We start from the raw sequence: 17,545 nt of genomic DNA on the forward strand, positions 1-17,545 counted from the left end.
TCTTTTAAAACCCTAATTTTAAACCCTAACCTACATTTAATTCCTAACCCTATTTTAAAACCCTACATTGAAACCCTAATCCAAATTTTCAATCTCGGATTTCATTGTGAAACGTGAGCGGATGTCACGACTCTCGCTCACAATTAATTTTGAAAGTGGTCGTCGGAAATGGTGAAGGAGCCTGAGCGCGTGTGACTTGACTGCAGCACCAATTTTGTTTTCAGCGAACATTTTGCCAACCCAAAAGTTTCCAAACCGCAACAGTCACTCGACACACCAAACCATTGACACTTCAGGCGACCTTTTCCATTTTTTTTTCTTTTCCGAAAAGAGGAAGTGAATCCCGGGAAGCGTGTGATTTACTTCTCTAGCGGTCACATGACTCTCGGCGTCAGCTGTTCCGATGTGATGTCGGCCGAAGAAGCTCCGAGCTTCGCGGGGCTCCCCCGATGATATCCTCCCCGGACTTGCTGCCTTTCACCGGGCCGGAGGGCTTCGGCAACGCCGAGGACGGCGAGGCAGAGGGCGGAACGGCGGGGGGGCTTCTTCCCGAGGAGCTCTCCGTCCCGCCGCTTTCCTCCGCCGCGGGGGGTGGCGGCGGTTGCGGCCACCCGTGGAGCTCCGCGGCCGGCTTTCAAAAGGACTTCGTGCTGGTGGCCGAGTTCTCGGAGCAGGTCGGTGATGAAGAGGAGTCGTCCTGACTTGAGTGCTGGATGAGTTGATCACTTTAGTTTATTGATGAAAAAAAACAACGCTGTATTAATAATGCAATGCAAGACAACTTTAGTGTCAGGTAAACATCAATAACAGCATATAAAGTATTTCCGAATTTTTTTCATATTGCCCAATAAATATTTGGATAAGATAGATATAATTGTGTTTTCGTCTTATTTTTAGAAGTATTGTATTATACTACTGTATAAGTGCTGATTGTCTTGGTGTTCAAATAATTGAATGGATAAACACTAAAAGTTGACTAAACAGAAAAAAACTACATTGAATAAACTAGAACGTTTTGTAAGGATGAAAGGAATGATAAATTGCGCGTAATTAATATATTTCTGAAAAATTCGAACGATAAAAACGAGATTTTCTTTCAAAAGAAGGGTGCTTCAACCACACGAAGGCGTTTGTTTTGTTGCGTAGTGATGCAGTACTGTCCGACGTCCACCAGGTGGGGCCCACACCGGTGATGACCATACCCGATGAGGCGGGCGTCTCGGGCTCCCTGGACCTGAACCACTTCTCTGTGCGCATCATGTCTGTGGACTACCAGGCGTCGGGCCCGGGAGGCCCCTGCTCCCCCGCCTCGGGGCCTCGCCTCAACTTCAACGAGGACTCCGAGGTGGTCTTGGGGGACTCGGCGGACTGGGCCTTCGCGTACGTGCGCCACGTGACCCTCCTGGACCTGGCGGCCCGCGGCATGGTGCGTCCCTTCTGCATGGCCTACGTGTGCTCGCGGCAGGCCAAGATCATGGACAACTTCGGGCGGCTGTCGGCCGGATTCAGCCGGGCGGCCGACAGCCTCAAGACGGGAAACCGGCAGGCCTTCTCCTTGGAGCTGCACCACAAGCTGCACCAGCTGCAGTAAGAACGTCCAACACCCAGCACGTGGCTTCCGACTTCCACTTTTTGGCATCCGGTCGTTAGCCAAGACATCTGTAAATGCTAATTATTCAGAAACATTCAGCAATACGTTTGTGTACGTTAGAAACATGTTGCGCGAATGCTGAGTGACAAGCCTTGTAGTTTGACACGAGTGCTGGAAGATGAGCACTCTGGTTTTGTGCGATTGCTGAAATATAAGCGTTGTAGTTATGTGTCAACGCTGAGACCAGCCTCTAGTTTTGGGTGGATGCGGTGCTACAAGCGTCTAGTTTTGCATATGAATGTTGAGCGTTCAACTACTTCTACCAGTTATTGTACGTTCAACATTTTGGTGTGAATGCTGAGAGGCGAGCATTCGACATCACAGTAGGCACCGAGTGTCAATGCAGAGAGACGGGCATTTTAGAATAGTTTGCGTGCGTGAGAACATTTCTACGCAAATGCTGGGACAAGCATTCTAGTTTTGTGTGAATGCTGCAAGATGAGCATTGCGGTTATGTGTACATGCTGACAGACCAGCCTCTACTTTTGAGTGAATGCTAAGAGATGACCAATCTATTTTTTGGTGATGCTGAGCGATAGTAATCTAGTTTTGTTTGAATACTAAGAGCCAAAAATCCTACTATATAGTAATTGTACGTCAAAAACATTTTTGAGTGAATGCCGAGATACGAGCATTCTAGTTTTGAGTGACTACTGAGAGACAGTCATTCTAGCATGGTTACTCAGCATCACAAATGTTTTTGTGGATGCTGAGAGACAAGCAGTCTACAAGCACTACACGGTAGTTAGTGCGTGTGGGAAATGTGCCAATGCAGAAGGACGTATGGCTGCTGTGCATCAGAACATTTTGGTGTGGATGCTGAGAGACGAGCATCTTAATTTAGCGTGAATCTTGAGTGAGAGGCAAGCGTTCTACTGTAGTACTCCATCTCTGTGCTGTAAACATTTTGTGTGAATGCAGTCTGACAAGTGATATTGTAGTATCGTTGCCGTACGTCACAAATCGTAGTGTGTAAATGCTGAGAGACAAGCATTCGTGTTTAGGTACTGTGTGTCAGAGATGGGTTTTTTTTCCCCAGAGTGACTACAGAATTGTTCCATCATCTCTGAGCATTCACAAAATGTCACGTGACCGTTTCAGGTACGAGCGCTTTGCGCTGCTGCAGGACGACGGCATTGGCGGCGCGGGAGAAAAGCGCGAGGAGCTGGAGGCGCTGGAGCGAGCCATCGTCACGCACAAAGAGCTCCTGCGCCAGGTTACTTCCTACCCCAACAGGAAGCTAAAGCAGCCCGACTTCCTGCCCTACGAGCCGGCCGACGCCTCGACGGACGCGGCGGCCGTCCCGCCTCCTCCCCCGCCCGCCGAGCGCCGCGGCGGCTCCGAGTGTCGGCTGAAGCCACTACAGGAACTCTGCAACGCCTACTTCCTGTCGCTGATGACGGAGCAGCTGGCGCAAACGGAGCTCCGCCTCCGAGGCGACGTCACCGCCCTGCGCTGCGCCGGCATCACCCGCGCGCTGAGCAGGAAACTCGGATTGACCAACTTCCTGTTCGAGCGACCCGAGGAGGATGAAGACGAAGAGGAGGAGGAGGAGGACGGAGAGGAAGCGGCGGCGAGGGAAACGGGAAGTCAGCCGGGCTCCGAGTCGTGCGCGGAGGCCGAAGAAGAAGTGGCGAGCGGCGAGATGACGGGAAGCATCAGCAGCGGCGACAGCATACAAGTGATCGGCACGGAGAGATCGTACAGGACGCTCACCTCGCCCGATGCGCCTTTCGCCTCCTCAGTCCCGCTCGCCGGGTCGTCCGATGGCGCGCCGATCGCCGGCCCTCCCGACACCCACGAAGAACCTCCCGCGAGCGCCCGGCGCCTCAGAGTCTACGCCAGGCGGGCCAACAGCGAGGACAGCATCGAGGTCCTCAGCACCACCGAGTCCATCGTGCCCGAAGACCTTGCCGCCATCACCGAGGAGGAGGAGCAGCGCAAAGATGACAAAACGCACGTGGCGGCGAAGGGCGCTTATCAGACGCTGCCCAATCTCCCGGCGGGGCGACGGTCTTCGCCACAGAGTGCGGACGAGGTGTCGGACGGCGCCGCCGAGACGCGCTCGTCCCAGCGGGGGGTCCGCGGCGCGCCCTTGGACAAGGTGGGGGCGCGAGCGCAGCGCTTCGTGAAGCGGAACTCCTTCTGTCAGCACGCCGTCTTCTGCCTGCTGAGCGGCCGTCCTCTGGTGCTGCTCTCGGAAGACGAAGACAAGCTGAGGAAGACGGTGGACGCCCTGACTCTCTTCCTGCCGGCTCCCGCTGGCGCGGTCATGCCGTGTTGGAGCGCACCGCTGCAGCTCGCCGACCTGCTCACGTGGAGGCTGATTGGATTCCACAGGTGAGGCGACATTCACACTGCAGACCGTCAAGACCAAATTGGATTTTTCGTTTAATCCCAATTTTATGGAGTTGTTCACATTTAAAAGGGAAAGTCAACCCCCCCCCCCAAAAAAATTCTTCGCAATAATATGTTCTATGCACCTCCAATAGTCTAAACACGGCACTCTGATAAATATTTTGTTTGTGGAATATGAGTTGTAAAATCCATCCATTTTTTACCATCTCAGGGGTCGGCCATTTTATTACTTCTGTCGACTGAAAATGACATCACAGATGCGCTGAGGGCTCAAATAACGACAGCTCACCTGTTTTCTGAAGTTGAGCCATGATTGGTTATCTGAGCCCTGAGCAACTGTGATGTCATTTTCAGCCCACAGCAAGTGGTAAAATGACCGCCAAAATCTGCATTTAAAAAACAAAATTAAAAAAAAAAGGGGGCTGCGGGGGGATTTTACTGCTTAACTCCTATTCCACAAACATATTACCATATTTACTATAAGCCGCTACTTTTTTTCTCTAAGTTTTGAACCATGCGGCTTCTGTAAAGGTGTGGCTATTCTGTGTATTTTTCTTCCACCGCTAAGGGCGCTTTAACCGGAATTACAATACAACACAATTGCCATTAACAGGATGTGACTGCAGTTGGAGGAGTTCAACAGGCGAGGGCGCTACGCACTAGGTTATGAATTAGGTGGTATGCGCAAGTAGAGCAAAGGTGAACATTAACTGAAACTGGAGTGGCAGCGGGCAGTGAAATAAAGATAAGTACTGTTTATTTTCTCTCGGTTCTGTTCCGTTTTAATCAGCAAACTTGCTGTCGTGTAGAAAGGCACTCTTTGGTAAGAATCTGTTCAGGTACATACATGTACAGTTCAAAGTCGTTCTGTAAATGCAGTAAATACCTAATTTGTCAACATGGGTGCGGCTAATATGAAGGTGTGGCTTATAAATGTATTTTTCATTATTTTTTAAAAATAGAGTGGGAGCGGCTTATATAAAGCTGCATAGAACATATTGTTGTTAAAAAAAAATGTTTTTTTTAAATTGTGTTTGACTTCCACTTTAAAATACAAATCGTTGGTGTTAGGCGCAATCCTTGTACCGCCAAAACAATCACTGAACGTGATGTGAAGGGAACGAATGTCATTTTTGGCAGGTCTCCGTCCTCGGGCCCGCTTCACTGGGTAAGTCGCTACAGTCGCTACCTGGGCGTGCTGGACTTGGACCAGAGGACACTGCGCTGCCCGTCCTACTCGGGTTCGCTGGTGGGCTCCCTGGTGGGCTCGACCGTGCCTGCCGCCGCCGTCTTCCTGCCACACGTGCAAAGCGGCCTAACGGCGCTGGCAAACAGGGCGCTGCTCTTCACGTTCGCCAGGCGAGGAGACGAGGACGACGAGCTGGGCGACGGCGACCTGAGGGTGATGCGTTTCCTGTCGGACCTCATCAAGCGCCGGCACGCCGGACGCGGACCGCCGGCGTTACGCTTCTCTTACGTGGCGCTGCACATGCACAAAAACACTACTCCTGCATAGGGGTGGAACATTTCCGGAGCAATAAAAAAAAAATAATGCCAAATCCCCAAAATGCATTTTTTCTGAAATTGCCAAAGAAAAAAAAAAAAAAAACACCAAACAGCACTCAAAGTGAAATATTACAAAACCTGGGGGAAAAAAAAACCCCAAATGCACACAGTAGGCCTTCCTTCAAAAAATTGTACAACTGTGATGAAGTTGGAGATTAAATCAAACGTGTTGAACTGAACGTGATTTTAATATATTCAACTTTGACTACAAGTGAAAAACATTACAAAAATAAAAAGGCACAAAGGTGTAAAGATGCTTACAAAAAATGTCCGCATTCTTCACTTTTTTTTTTTTCAGTGATTGATAAAGTTGGCACGTGGCACATGTCAAATATTCACATGGTAACAAACATACAACGAATATTTTATACAAGCTACATTTTGTTGTTTTGGATTGACGGTTTGGCTGATAAAGCGCAGCGTGAGTGTCCGCAGCGCTCCCGGCGGCGGTCACGCGACATGACTTACTGGTGCCAAGCGTTGCTGGAAGGGTCCAGAAGGTGACGGATGGACTGGAGAGAAACGGCGCCGTTTCCTGATGACCAAAGTAGGACATGCACAAAGATGGCCCTCAACAAAACTGAAATGGGCTACACGCACTCATTGACAGACACACAAACCCACACGTGTATGCTCCCCCAAAGTGACACACACATACACACGCAGATCGACGCGCACACTCATTGACCAAGTCACATAATGCCCCACTGCACTCACCCATTGACAGAGACACACGCACACAAAACCCAAAAGACAAAGTGAGCGCACCTCAAAAGTAAATATAATCCCGCGCGTTTCAAATCGACAGTAGCGAGGCGGGAGGAGGTAGAAATATTTTGTAATGCGGCAAAGCTCCTCAATCTCCTCGTTTAATGGAAACGTCTACTAAGGATGACATATCATTGCCGCCAGGAATAAATGAAACGTCTGTGTGGCTGAATTATTGCTATCACCACGAATGTCCACTTTATGCTTCATGTTTCAAGCGGGATTCAAGTCAAGTTACTCAAAACAACATTGCAGATTCACGGACGATGTCAGTCGTCATCGACGTATAAGTTGGATGTGGGCGGATGAGTGTTCATACTGCAGATGCATTGATTTCTACCCACATACAAAAACGGCAATTTTTTGGGGGGGGGTGGGGGAACTGTTCACACTGCATGGAGAGAGAAAAAAAAATAGTGTGTCGCATATGACCACTACCTATATCTGTGTGTATTAGCTATATCTGTATACAGCATACACACCCAAAGTATACACCCCCTGACACTTTACGAGGAAATACGGTACATTAGTTATGCTAAGAAGTAGCCACAGAAGTGAGCTGCAGTGTGAACACAGATTAATTGTTGCACCTGAGTGTGAACACAGATTAATTGTTGCACCTGTATTGTATTCGCACCAACACACACACACACACACACACACACACAGAAAGTCATCTTGTATCCTTGTGGCCACGGGGGAACACACCTGTGGTTTGACGGACCTCTTGACGGATCTTCTCCATAATGGGGGCGTTGCGGTCGTCATCGGACAAGTATTGCCAGAACCATTGCAGAGCCCACAGACTCTTCTGACATTCAGAAACAAAACGAAAAGTGTGCATTGTGTTCACTTAAGAGAAGCATGCGACATTGGATTCGTTGGAGACTCCGAACCGATGCGCTTTTTACGACGGATTCGATTGAGTTTGAGTACCTCAAAGGTGCAGAGAATGCGGACGACTGGCGTGACCGCAGGATGGAGGATGATCTGTCTTAACGCTTTGGTGACCAGCAGCAACATGGCCTGATCTGCGTACTGCTACGGAAAACACGCATGCACGCGTTATCGTACGTGCTTCGGTAACATGGATGCCGCGTGCGCTCTGCTGACGCTGGTACCGGCAAAAAGTGCGCTGGAATCTCTAAGTCGCCGATGACGCCCTTGCTGAAGGAGAACAGGACGGAATCCGCGTATTTGACAGCTTCCTGATGCCGAGAAGAAACGGAAGCGGTTCATGGCTTGTGCGCAGACAATCCCGCCCCCCTCCACCCGAACACACCCCCATTGACACAGAGACAGACAAACGGTAATCCAAAAAACAAAACACACAATGCAGAAGCCCCCTCGCCACACTAGAGGTGCCCTGATCAAACTTTTTCACCTCCGATACAATACCAATATTGCAGCCTAGAGTACTGTCCGATAACGATCGGAGACGATATCAACAGGAATGATGCATTCTTTTATTTTTTAGAATGAAATGTTCTAAGAGTCTTGATCAATGATCACCAAGAGTAGTTCCAAAAAAAAAAAAAAAAAAAAAAAAAAAAGTGCAATGGGATGTTGACTGATACTTTTTTTGGGCCAATATCGGACGAATATCAAAATCATATCGGAACACTCCCACCGCCACGCCCCTACAAAAAACACAAACACAAAAAAACAAAATACATACTGTAAAAGAAAGGCAAAAAACCTACCTGCTTGAAGTCTGAACTTGGTTCTGCGATGCTGTTGAGTGAATCTGTTAGACTGACCACATTGAGCAGACTGATCCAACACTGGCCCTGAAAAACGCACGCACGCACGCGCAAACTCAAAGTCAAACAAAACTTCACCCAGTTTGAGTTTGGAGATGATGAGATGAAACACAGCGGTGCCTTGAGATACAAGTGCGCCAAAGGCCACACTGCCTCGTAGTTTTAGTGGTTTATTCTTCTTCGGTTGTGTCTGCAAGACTTTTACACAGCACTGCCCCCCAGTGGCCAATTGGATTGCGGCACTAAATCATGATGCGTTCTGTTCAATGCTTCACATTCTATTTAATTGTTGTTACGCTATGTTTTTAAGTACAATATGGGGAAAGGTCATTTGAGATATTTGAGCATGTGCATGGAGAAAATTAACCTCTTACCTCAAGGCAGCACTGCAGAGGAAAACAAAGTGCAACTTACGCTGCTGTAGCACGCCGGGTATGTTTGGAAGACCTTCAACGCAAAGTGCACCAGTTGTGAACGTGTCAGCGGTACCGCACCTGGACACACGCATGTCAATGTTGAAGGACGGAGAGGTTAGGGCGATACGGGGCGTGAACGCAAACACACCTTTAATGCAGCCCCAGCTGTCGCCATGACCGCAGAGCTCCCCGGTGCAGGCGACGCTCATGTCGGGCGCGGCGGCGAAGCCGAGCAGGCGGAGGTAGAGCGGGAAGGTGAGCGGCGTGGGGCGCGCGGCGGGGCCTCCCTCTGGGAAGAACATGCTCAGCGCCTCGCCAGTTTGGCCCTGCAGGCACAGCAGGAACGGCAGCAAGTCCTTCAGCTGCAAAAGCCTGCAAAATACAACGCAGCAGACAATTCATCTTAACAAGGCCACGATTCACCTTCTGCCGTCGAGCGGAAGAGGAGTTCATTGTTCTGCCAGTCACTATACGTGACTGCCAGAGATACTCTGATTGTACTTTATTTTGAACATGTAGAAGAAAACAAAGATGTGACAAATCTATGATGTATTGATCCCATAATGAAGCACTTTTGGCAAATGCAACCAAAAGTCATTCCACACAGACAAAATGTCTTGAAAGTAAAAGGCGCAGACAAATAGCGTGAAAAGCACTTACTGGTCAAAGTTGAGGGCAGCGGGCCACAGAACCCGTTTGTTGGACTGATTATATCTGGAAACGTCTTTCGCTGAGGGGGAAAAGAAACAAACAAGCGAGAAGGGCCGGCTCAGAGGCCAGAACTGAATCAAGCAATGACCTCGAGGGGGATATTGTGGAGGAACGTTGGCTGCGTGACCCCACCAGCTGGGTTTTCCAGCTCCCGATAGATCTTGTGCACGACGGCCACGCGGAACTCGGCGACAGGCAACAAGTCCCTCCAAAACCAGTGCAGAGCCCACACGCTCTTCTGCCGTACAAACATGGGTCACACATTCACCACACATTTGTTCAAGCAAATCATCAAACTGCCATTAGTTAGTATGCAGGTCCCAACAGCTAACATGCTAAACTTGCCCCATGCAAATTACGCAAAGGGAGCATCTCACTAACACTTTGCTTCATCCCGTTAGCCGCCAATGCTCAGTAGGCATATTTGCTGCTACCTGAAACGTGCAGAGAAGCGGTACGATCGGACTCAGAGAAGGATGGAGGATGATGTGACTCAAGGCCGCGGTGACCAGCAGCAACATGGCTTGATCTGGGAACACCTGCCAGCACAAGCGCACCAAAGGGTTATGCAGAGCCGCCAACCTATAGAAATTCACTTCCAGAACATTTTACTGTATCTATCCATCAATATATATAATACAAGACAATTTTATTTGTGGAGCGCATTTCACGAGTTGACTGTAAAACTCAGCACAACAAAAGGAATTACACACATTGTATATTTAAACATGCGCCGTTTTCAGTCTTGAGTTTTTGTGTGTGTGTGTGTGTGTGCATCTCTGCATTTGCATTTCTATCCGTCTGTGTCCGTTTCTGCATGTGTGCGTGCGTGTGTGTGTGTGTCTGTCAGTCGATAAGTGCGTGTGTATGCGCGTTGATGAGACGCGCGCGTCCGTACCGACACAAAGTGCTGCGGGATCTGCAAGTTGTCAGAGGACACATCCTCCAGAATGAAACGGACCGTGTGCACTGCTTCCTGGTTGCAGAGGAGGAAGGGAAAAAAACAAAAACCCGATGAAGCAGATGAAATGAAAATACAAGAATGAGTTGGTGGGAAAAACGTGAAAAACAGAAGTACTTGTAGGAAGGCCAGACTGGGTTCAGGGAGACCGGCGGGCGCCTTCTGAGTCACGTGGACGATATTGAGCAAGTGGGTCCAAAAGTTGGACTGGATGAAGAGCATGTGATACAAATTTCATGTTTATAAAGACAACACAGGGAGATTGAGATTCTCGTTTAAGGATGAATAACGTCGTGACATAATATCTAAAGGCATTTTAATCATTCGGACACGACCAGTGTCAAGTAAACAATTTATAGTTGGTGTAACGCGCTACACCAAAAATCTGTTTTTTTTAAGTCGATGGTGCATTTTAAAGAGGCTACAATAAGGGAAAAACCACTCACGCAACAGCTTTTCTTTTGTGTAAACAGAAAAAAAATGTGTCTCCAATAAACTCCTCTCTCAAACCATCAAAATGTATACTTCTGTGGTCATTAAAATACTTGATATCCAACAGCTGCAACCTTTTCTTTTTAGTTAAGTGCACCATCAATAGTTTATTTTTGGGAAATACATGAGTGGATACTTAAAAGGCAGCTGGGAGTCATGGAGAAAAGTAAATACAAAATCACAAATAGTCTAAGGAAATCTTATCTTTTTTGGGGAAATGGATATGAGGACATTTAAATAAAACTCAAAATCGTTTGTGCACAAAACTAAATATGTAATCATATAATGTTTTGCTTAAATAATCCTTGTGAAGCAAAGTGCACTGTTGTCTGCTTTTTAGGAAACTGACAAGAGTCTGTTTAAAAGCAGTCTGTTTTGTCCAATGAAAATATTAAAACGTACCATAATAGCTAAACTCTTTTCAGGAGAGTGCAGTTATTTGTCTTCACTTTAGGGCGTGCATGGGAGGCCGTCTAAATGTCAGGAAATGCGATTTGCATAAACGGAATATTTAAATCGCATACAGTATAAACGCTCGACTTTAAGAAAGTGCACCATCAATTGGTCGTGCTTATTTAGAAAAAACTGATGGCATGACAAGCACCGAGGGACAATTACAAGGTCCCGTTGAAGCTCACACTTACATTCATGTGGACGGCCGGGCAGCACTTGTGCAGCTTGAGCGCAAAGCGGACCAGCGGCAAACGAGCCAGCGGCACCGCACCTGAACCGGAGAGAAGCGCACCACTTTTACGGAGACGATCCAAACGAAGGTCTCGCGGCCGGAACATTTGCTGACCTGGGATGGCGCACCACTCATCGGCGGCGAAGCGGAGCCCCAACGCGGGACCGACGGACAGCTTGGGCGCCGTGGCCGTGTCCAGCACGCGCAGCAACATCAGGATGTCGTGCAGGGTGACGCGCGAGGCCGCCCTGTTGCCCGAATGAAAGAAGCTGGCCAGCGCAGAGTTGAAGTCGCCCTCCATGCACGTGAACAAAGGAACGAGGTCCCTCAGCCACAGGAGGCTAGCCGAGACGCAGGCAAAGACAGAAGGCGGCGTCACAGCGCCACCAAGAGGTGTTTGGCACGTGCGGCGGGGCGGCGCACTCACCGACTCATCTGGTTCGTTCGAACGACTCGTAGGTAGCGACTCAGCTCTCGGAACCTGCAAGGCATTCGTGGTAGCAATCGACATGCTTGCAAGTTTCTGATTGGTTAAGGGACTCATTTTTCCAAGGGGCAAGGCCGAGCTCCCCGCCAAAAAAAAGTGGATGGGCGAATTTGCAAATAGTGAAACATGACCTTGTGGGGAATTAATTAGTGTTATCTGTGTACTAATTGAAGCTGTGTATCAATCCGGTGTGGTTCCAGTGTGTACCTGTTTTGGTCCAGCAGTCGCTGCACCCTGAGAATAACAACATCAATGTCCTCAAACAGAGTGTCCTTCTTGCCTCTGTTGGTGCGCACGCCGGCAACGTTCTGTCCTTTCAACACAGACACCAGCAGGATGTCCTCCCAAGGGCGCACATTCAAGCTGCGACAATCACACAAACACTTTTTGCAGTGAACTGACGGACAGGTAACAAACCAAACACCATAGGTATACAAAAAAAAAAAAAAAAAAAAAAAAACATCTCACATACACACAAAATGGATGCAATCAGGCAGAAATATACACAAGCACACAAAAACAATACCTCAAAGAAACAGATTACAAACGCAGAATAAGTTGAACAAAAAGCACACACAAACTTAACCAAAAAACTGAACCTACATAAGGCAAACACACAAACCTATACAAAAAAAAAATCACACCTTACACATACACTTATAAAAACAAACCGCACTCCTCAACCAAAAAAAACACAAAAACACTCGAGCCAAAACACCTCAAACAAAATGCACGTTACACACAAATACAGCCTTCAAACATAAGAAAACACACTTAAAACACAAATTAGACGCAATCACACAAAAACACACAAAAAACGAATACTTCAAACACACAAATTGCAAATGCAGAAAAAATAAAAAAATAGAACCTAAATAAGGACAGAACACAAACAAACCTATAATGCACACCTACAAAAACTAAGAGCACACATTATACAAACACAAATTAAACCCAAAAAACACACTCCTCAAACCAAAAACACAGAAACACAGACGTCAAACAAACATACAAGAAACACACTTAAAACACTCCCCGCAAAAAAAAACAATTTGAAACTGAAAAAAACACAGAGCAAAAACAAAACAACTGAAACAATCACACGTACAAAAGCATAGACACGCCTTAAATAGAAACACAGAAAGGCTCAAACACACACAAGACAAAAAACACTTGCACTTAAGAGAGATGCACTCAAACACCCACACAACCATAACCCTAAAAACAAAAACAAAAACAAAACTGAAAAAGCCCTGAAACAAACAAACACAAACACACACACACCTGAACCTGATGTGTTTGAGCTCAGGAGGAAAACTTAGATTCCTGTAAAAATCCTGCAGTTTTTGCCTGAACTCTGGCGTGAAATCATCCATGACCATCTGCGTCTGCAGCGCGGACAACAACCTGGCACACACAAACGCACACATGAGCACACCCGCATAAACATCCATTTCAAAAGGGTCACACAAGCACAGACCACCTGCGCATTAACATCCATTTGCTGACTGCCGCAGTGGAGGAGGACGACGACGCCGGGCAGCAAATCCTGCATACAAGGCAAGAAAACAACAACACAAATTATACACACGCACTAAATGCACACACACGACTCTCAGAGACAGTAACACACACACACACACAGTCAAGACACAAAGCCCCACACACACACACACACGAAAACCGAGACGCACGCAGTCACGCAACACTTTATTGAGCCCACCTGCTATTCACACAGCTCGCAAAATGTGCAGGTGTACTTAATAAAACGTCCGGCGAACATTGTTCATACCCTTCGGCGTAGAAAAGTTGAAGGAACTCCTGAGCGGCCGCCAGCCTCATGATGGCCGCCGCTCGGCCATCTTGTTGGTCGGCTTTGTTCAAGAAGGCCGACACGTACTCGAAGGCGGGCGTGCAGCTGCGGGAGCGAAAACAAGACGTGCCGTCGGCTCGGAAAGGCGTGTTCGGCGAGGGCGCCACTCACTCGTAAGAGACGCCGTCGCCCGGACGCTTATCGGCCATCAAGGACGCCATTTGGGCTCGGAGCGCCACTTTGAAGCTCCGCAGCAGGGACTCTGCGTGGCGGATTGCCATTGTTATTATCGTCAGGTGACGGCATGGGGAAGAAGAGAGTCAAGTTGGCGAGTACCCGCTTGTCGCAGGTGGTCATCGACCTCCGAGAGCGTGACCTTGAAGGCCGCCAAGTGGCCCAGCAGTGTGTCGTTTCTCAGCCGGTTCCACAAGTTGCTCTTCTTGTGACTGTTGCAGTGGCACACGCCGCTCACGTGCCACTTGTCACACTTGCAACAACACACAGGATCCACTGCATTAACTTCACCGGAGTCCTCATTTGTAACAAAGTCATACTAACTAATCGCACTTTTTAGTTGGAAGTCATATAGACAAGGCAATTTCTGGCTGGAGAAACTGAGTGTGAACGCTGAATGATATAATAAGGAACCATGTGGAGGGATATGGAATGACACGGAACAGTTTGATGTTGGAACAGTTTGAATCGGTCAAGAATATGCAAATGTCTTCATTTTGGAGTTTTATTTGAAAAAATATTGGGAAATTGGGGAAAGCTCACAAGATGGATTGAATGAGCCTGAGCCTTCAAATTAAGGTGGACAGAATAATGTTAAATAATGTTGAAGATATATGTAAATGTGGGAAATTTAACAGAAAAATTTGGATTTTTTTGTGGGGGGGGGTGAAAAATTTGGAATTTGGCTAATGTGAAAAGATTTTGGAATGTGGAAAATATTTTGTTGTTTGAATTGGTCAACAAATGTTGAAAGAGGAGGGAAGAATGTTGAATGTGTCTTAATGTGGGAAACTCAATGTGGAAAATGTGAAATTTTACTGTTTGAAAAAAAAAAAGGGAATTTTGGTGAGAAATGTAGAATCTGAAATGTGGAAATGGGTTTAAGAAGTTCTGAATAAGCTGAACATTTCATATTTAGAATGGGAACAATTTGTTGAATGCCTCAATTAATGGAATGAATGGGGAATTTTGGGGTGAAAAATGTGAAACTGGAAAATTTGGGAGCAAGAAAAGTTGTAAGTGGGATGGCGGAACGTTTTGTTTTGTTTTGTTGACGGAATGGTTTGAATCGGCAGAGAAAAATGTGAAATGCAGTTGAAGGACGAAAAATATCAAATTAAGAATCGGGCATTAGTTGGAATAATTACATTGCAGATTTCAAGTAATCATTTTTTCCCCGTGTTTTTACACTATCCAGGCAATTCCCATTTAAAAGTTTTGCACCTTCAGCGGAGTACCACGTTGTGCCATAACATGCCGGGCAGCATTGAGCTCTACTGGAAGAGATGCTTTGTAATTAAGAATACAGACAGAAATGACCCCGACTGAGGTGCAGTAATAATCATTCCAGAATTTAGGTTCCCTGTATTGTTTTTACTGAGGTGAGGTGCTGAAATTAGACAAAAAGGAGTGCTTTGCCACCATTTGTAGCATCTTAGTGCAACAGAATGAAATCCTCCCGGCGCCTCAGTCCCATACCTTTGCTGCCAGTTTGTCGCAGATGTAACAAAAGCACTGGTCACACAGAAGATGGTTCCCGGACACGGGCTGTCCGCACTCGTCTGTGGCTCTGAGGGGCAAAAGATGAAAGCTTTCGTGGCATGGAACTCGTTGGTCTGACTGTCCAACTCTGCTTTCCATTCATTTTTGCACAATATGCATGATAATAAATTATTCAATTTATCAAGGGCTAACTGAATAAATATGCTATTATCTTGCTTTGAATCCAAAACAAGTCCAGATAAACAGTAGTGCAATGCCTCTCTCTGCCTGTATCACAAGCTCAGTCTCACGTCTGTTGTTAGCCGGAGCGGGAGAAACTTAATTGTGTTGATTTGGGCAGAAAACAATAAGAGTAGAAGCTTAAGGCCTCACGTAAAAGGATGTTTGGGGCAGTCAAAGCGTGCATGGGGCAACAACTCAGCTGGACGGGAGAAGGTGACCACCAAGTCTTCGTCCAACTTACTGGGAGACAGCGTACAGTCTAAAAAGACACAAAAATGCTGTGCTTATTTCAAGTGCACACAAAGAGTACAGCAGACAACACAATGGAGGTGTGCATAGCTTACCCTTCCGCGGAACGTCTTGCGTCTCCATGATGATAAGTGAGGATTCGTAGCAGGACTTATACGCAATGCAGTCGTCGTCTTCATCATCGCTGATGAGGATGATGCTGCCATTGTCTGCGGCAGTGCACATCACGAAAGTCTGGGAAAACAAGGACAGACATGACAAAATGATTAAAATAATAATAAAAATACATCTTAGGGAGAGAGCTTCTTCGGAAAGGGGAAAGTGACTGATGAGTCGGATGAATATGAATATTATAGAACTAATACTCTGCCTAATATATGGTGAGGGTCTTGTAAATGACCCCATTAAGGCTTGAAAACTGCCAATACAAGATCTGATAATGCTGTTCCCATTACCGCAAGATGGAACCAGCTTTATTTTTTATGCCGGTCCGTCAAAAGATAGCTCTCTTGAATACTTGAGGTACTTGAAGGTACTTGAAGGTACTTCGTATGGAAAAATAAGTAGCAGCACCAAAGCAAAAGAAGAGCTTAATCACAGAAGTTGCCTCCCTGCCACCAAGAATGACAAAGATGCCCAGTGAAGCACACGCGTCTCACCAAATGTAAAAAGACTCAGTTCAGTGCAACAATGCAAACTTCAGTGTTGACAGTTCGGCATTGTCAACAGTGTCCTTTTATTACATAGATTTTCCCTTTTGCAGATAGGGATTTATTTAAAATCAAGTTAATGGCTTCTTTTTGAGAACAGACCCTTATTCCTTACTATAATCCCAAGGGAGGACACTGGTTTTCTCACGTTGATAATTTTCACGCACAAATGTTTAGACTTTGTTTTAAGTATTTTTTTTTTCTTACATGCTTTGCGCTGTTTCGAAGGTAGGCCTACCTGGTTGAAAAATATTTCTGAGGAGAAACATCAGTGAAAAAAGGTTGAGAACCACTGCTGCAGGTGAACTCGGCCGTGGTGTCAACAATACAAAGAAAACGAAAAACTTTGAGGATTGCTGAACTTTCTAGAGTAGACGACGACATCAGAAGTCAGATTTTAAACAAGTGACATGAAACCAATTGGCGAAGCTAAACCGCTTTTAAAAACAACAAGCACTTTGGAAGAGCTACGTAAGGCTGTGACGACACAGGACAAACAGAATAATTTTGTATTACACCACGGAGCAACAGAAGTGCTTAAATGTTGAGCAAATGTGAAGAAAATTAGCGTTTTTTTCTTACCAATTTTTACCAAACTTTCGAAGGAATGGATTTTTTCGCGCCGCTAGTAAATGAACTTCCGTCTTCTTCTTCTTTTGGGGGATTTAATGTCGGTTGATATCTATTGTCTTACATTACCGCCACCTCTCGGTTCTTCGGCGCTCTGCCCTTCATTTCCAATCTCTAGGTGTCAAATTATTTTCAAAGTGCTGTCTTTTTCTAAAAATATGTATTGAGGTATCTCACCCACCTTTCCGTTATCCCGAACTCTGAAATGTTCTTTTCCTATTTCACTGATGCCTTTCAATCCCTCAATCATTTCGGGTTTTTTTTCAGTACATTTCTTATTCAACCATGTCGGATATTTTCCTAAAATACATTGTGTACTGTTTAGC

General features: G+C 46.5%; 2 protein-coding genes across 4 annotated transcripts; one reads left to right on the top strand and one right to left on the bottom strand.

The window, feature by feature from the left end:
- The first annotated feature begins 212 nt into the window (after positions 1-212).
- Positions 213-5,857, top strand: smcr8b (Smith-Magenis syndrome chromosome region, candidate 8b). 3 transcript variants are annotated; one of them, XM_086034116.1, is made up of 4 exons: positions 213-674; positions 1,175-1,587; positions 2,753-3,991; positions 4,623-5,183. In XM_086034116.1, exons 1-4 carry the CDS (start codon positions 450-452, stop codon positions 4,627-4,629), a joined length of 1,884 nt encoding a protein of 627 aa, XP_085890242.1. In that variant the 5' UTR covers positions 213-449; the 3' UTR covers positions 4,630-5,183. The 3 variants fall into 3 exon arrangements, with proteins under 3 accessions (XP_085890242.1, XP_085890240.1, XP_085890241.1); XM_086034114.1 differs by having other exon boundaries at positions 215-674; positions 5,150-5,857; XM_086034115.1 differs by having other exon boundaries at positions 527-793; positions 5,150-5,857.
- On the bottom strand, positions 5,745-17,302 carry LOC147146572 (uncharacterized). Its single transcript, XM_086034113.1, is given in 26 exon segments — positions 5,745-6,054; positions 6,057-6,110; positions 7,052-7,154; positions 7,280-7,384; positions 7,465-7,551; positions 8,047-8,133; positions 8,521-8,600; positions 8,671-8,894; positions 9,183-9,252; positions 9,366-9,471; positions 9,668-9,772; positions 10,132-10,209; positions 10,312-10,401; positions 11,331-11,410; positions 11,486-11,712; positions 11,799-11,852; positions 12,066-12,221; positions 13,143-13,265; positions 13,342-13,407; positions 13,651-13,776; positions 13,843-13,933; positions 14,008-14,158; positions 15,385-15,475; positions 15,781-15,889; positions 15,975-16,113; positions 17,172-17,302. Coding segments are annotated over 25 exon segments (2,622 nt in total). The 5' UTR covers positions 16,105-16,113; positions 17,172-17,302; the 3' UTR covers positions 5,745-6,025.
- Between the last annotated feature and the right edge of the window lie 243 nt (positions 17,303-17,545).

Source organism: Filicampus tigris, chromosome 6, assembly GCF_054856515.1.
Source record: "Filicampus tigris isolate MCC_2025a chromosome 6, RoL_Ftig_1.0, whole genome shotgun sequence".
NCBI lineage: Eukaryota > Metazoa > Chordata > Actinopteri > Syngnathiformes > Syngnathidae > Filicampus > Filicampus tigris.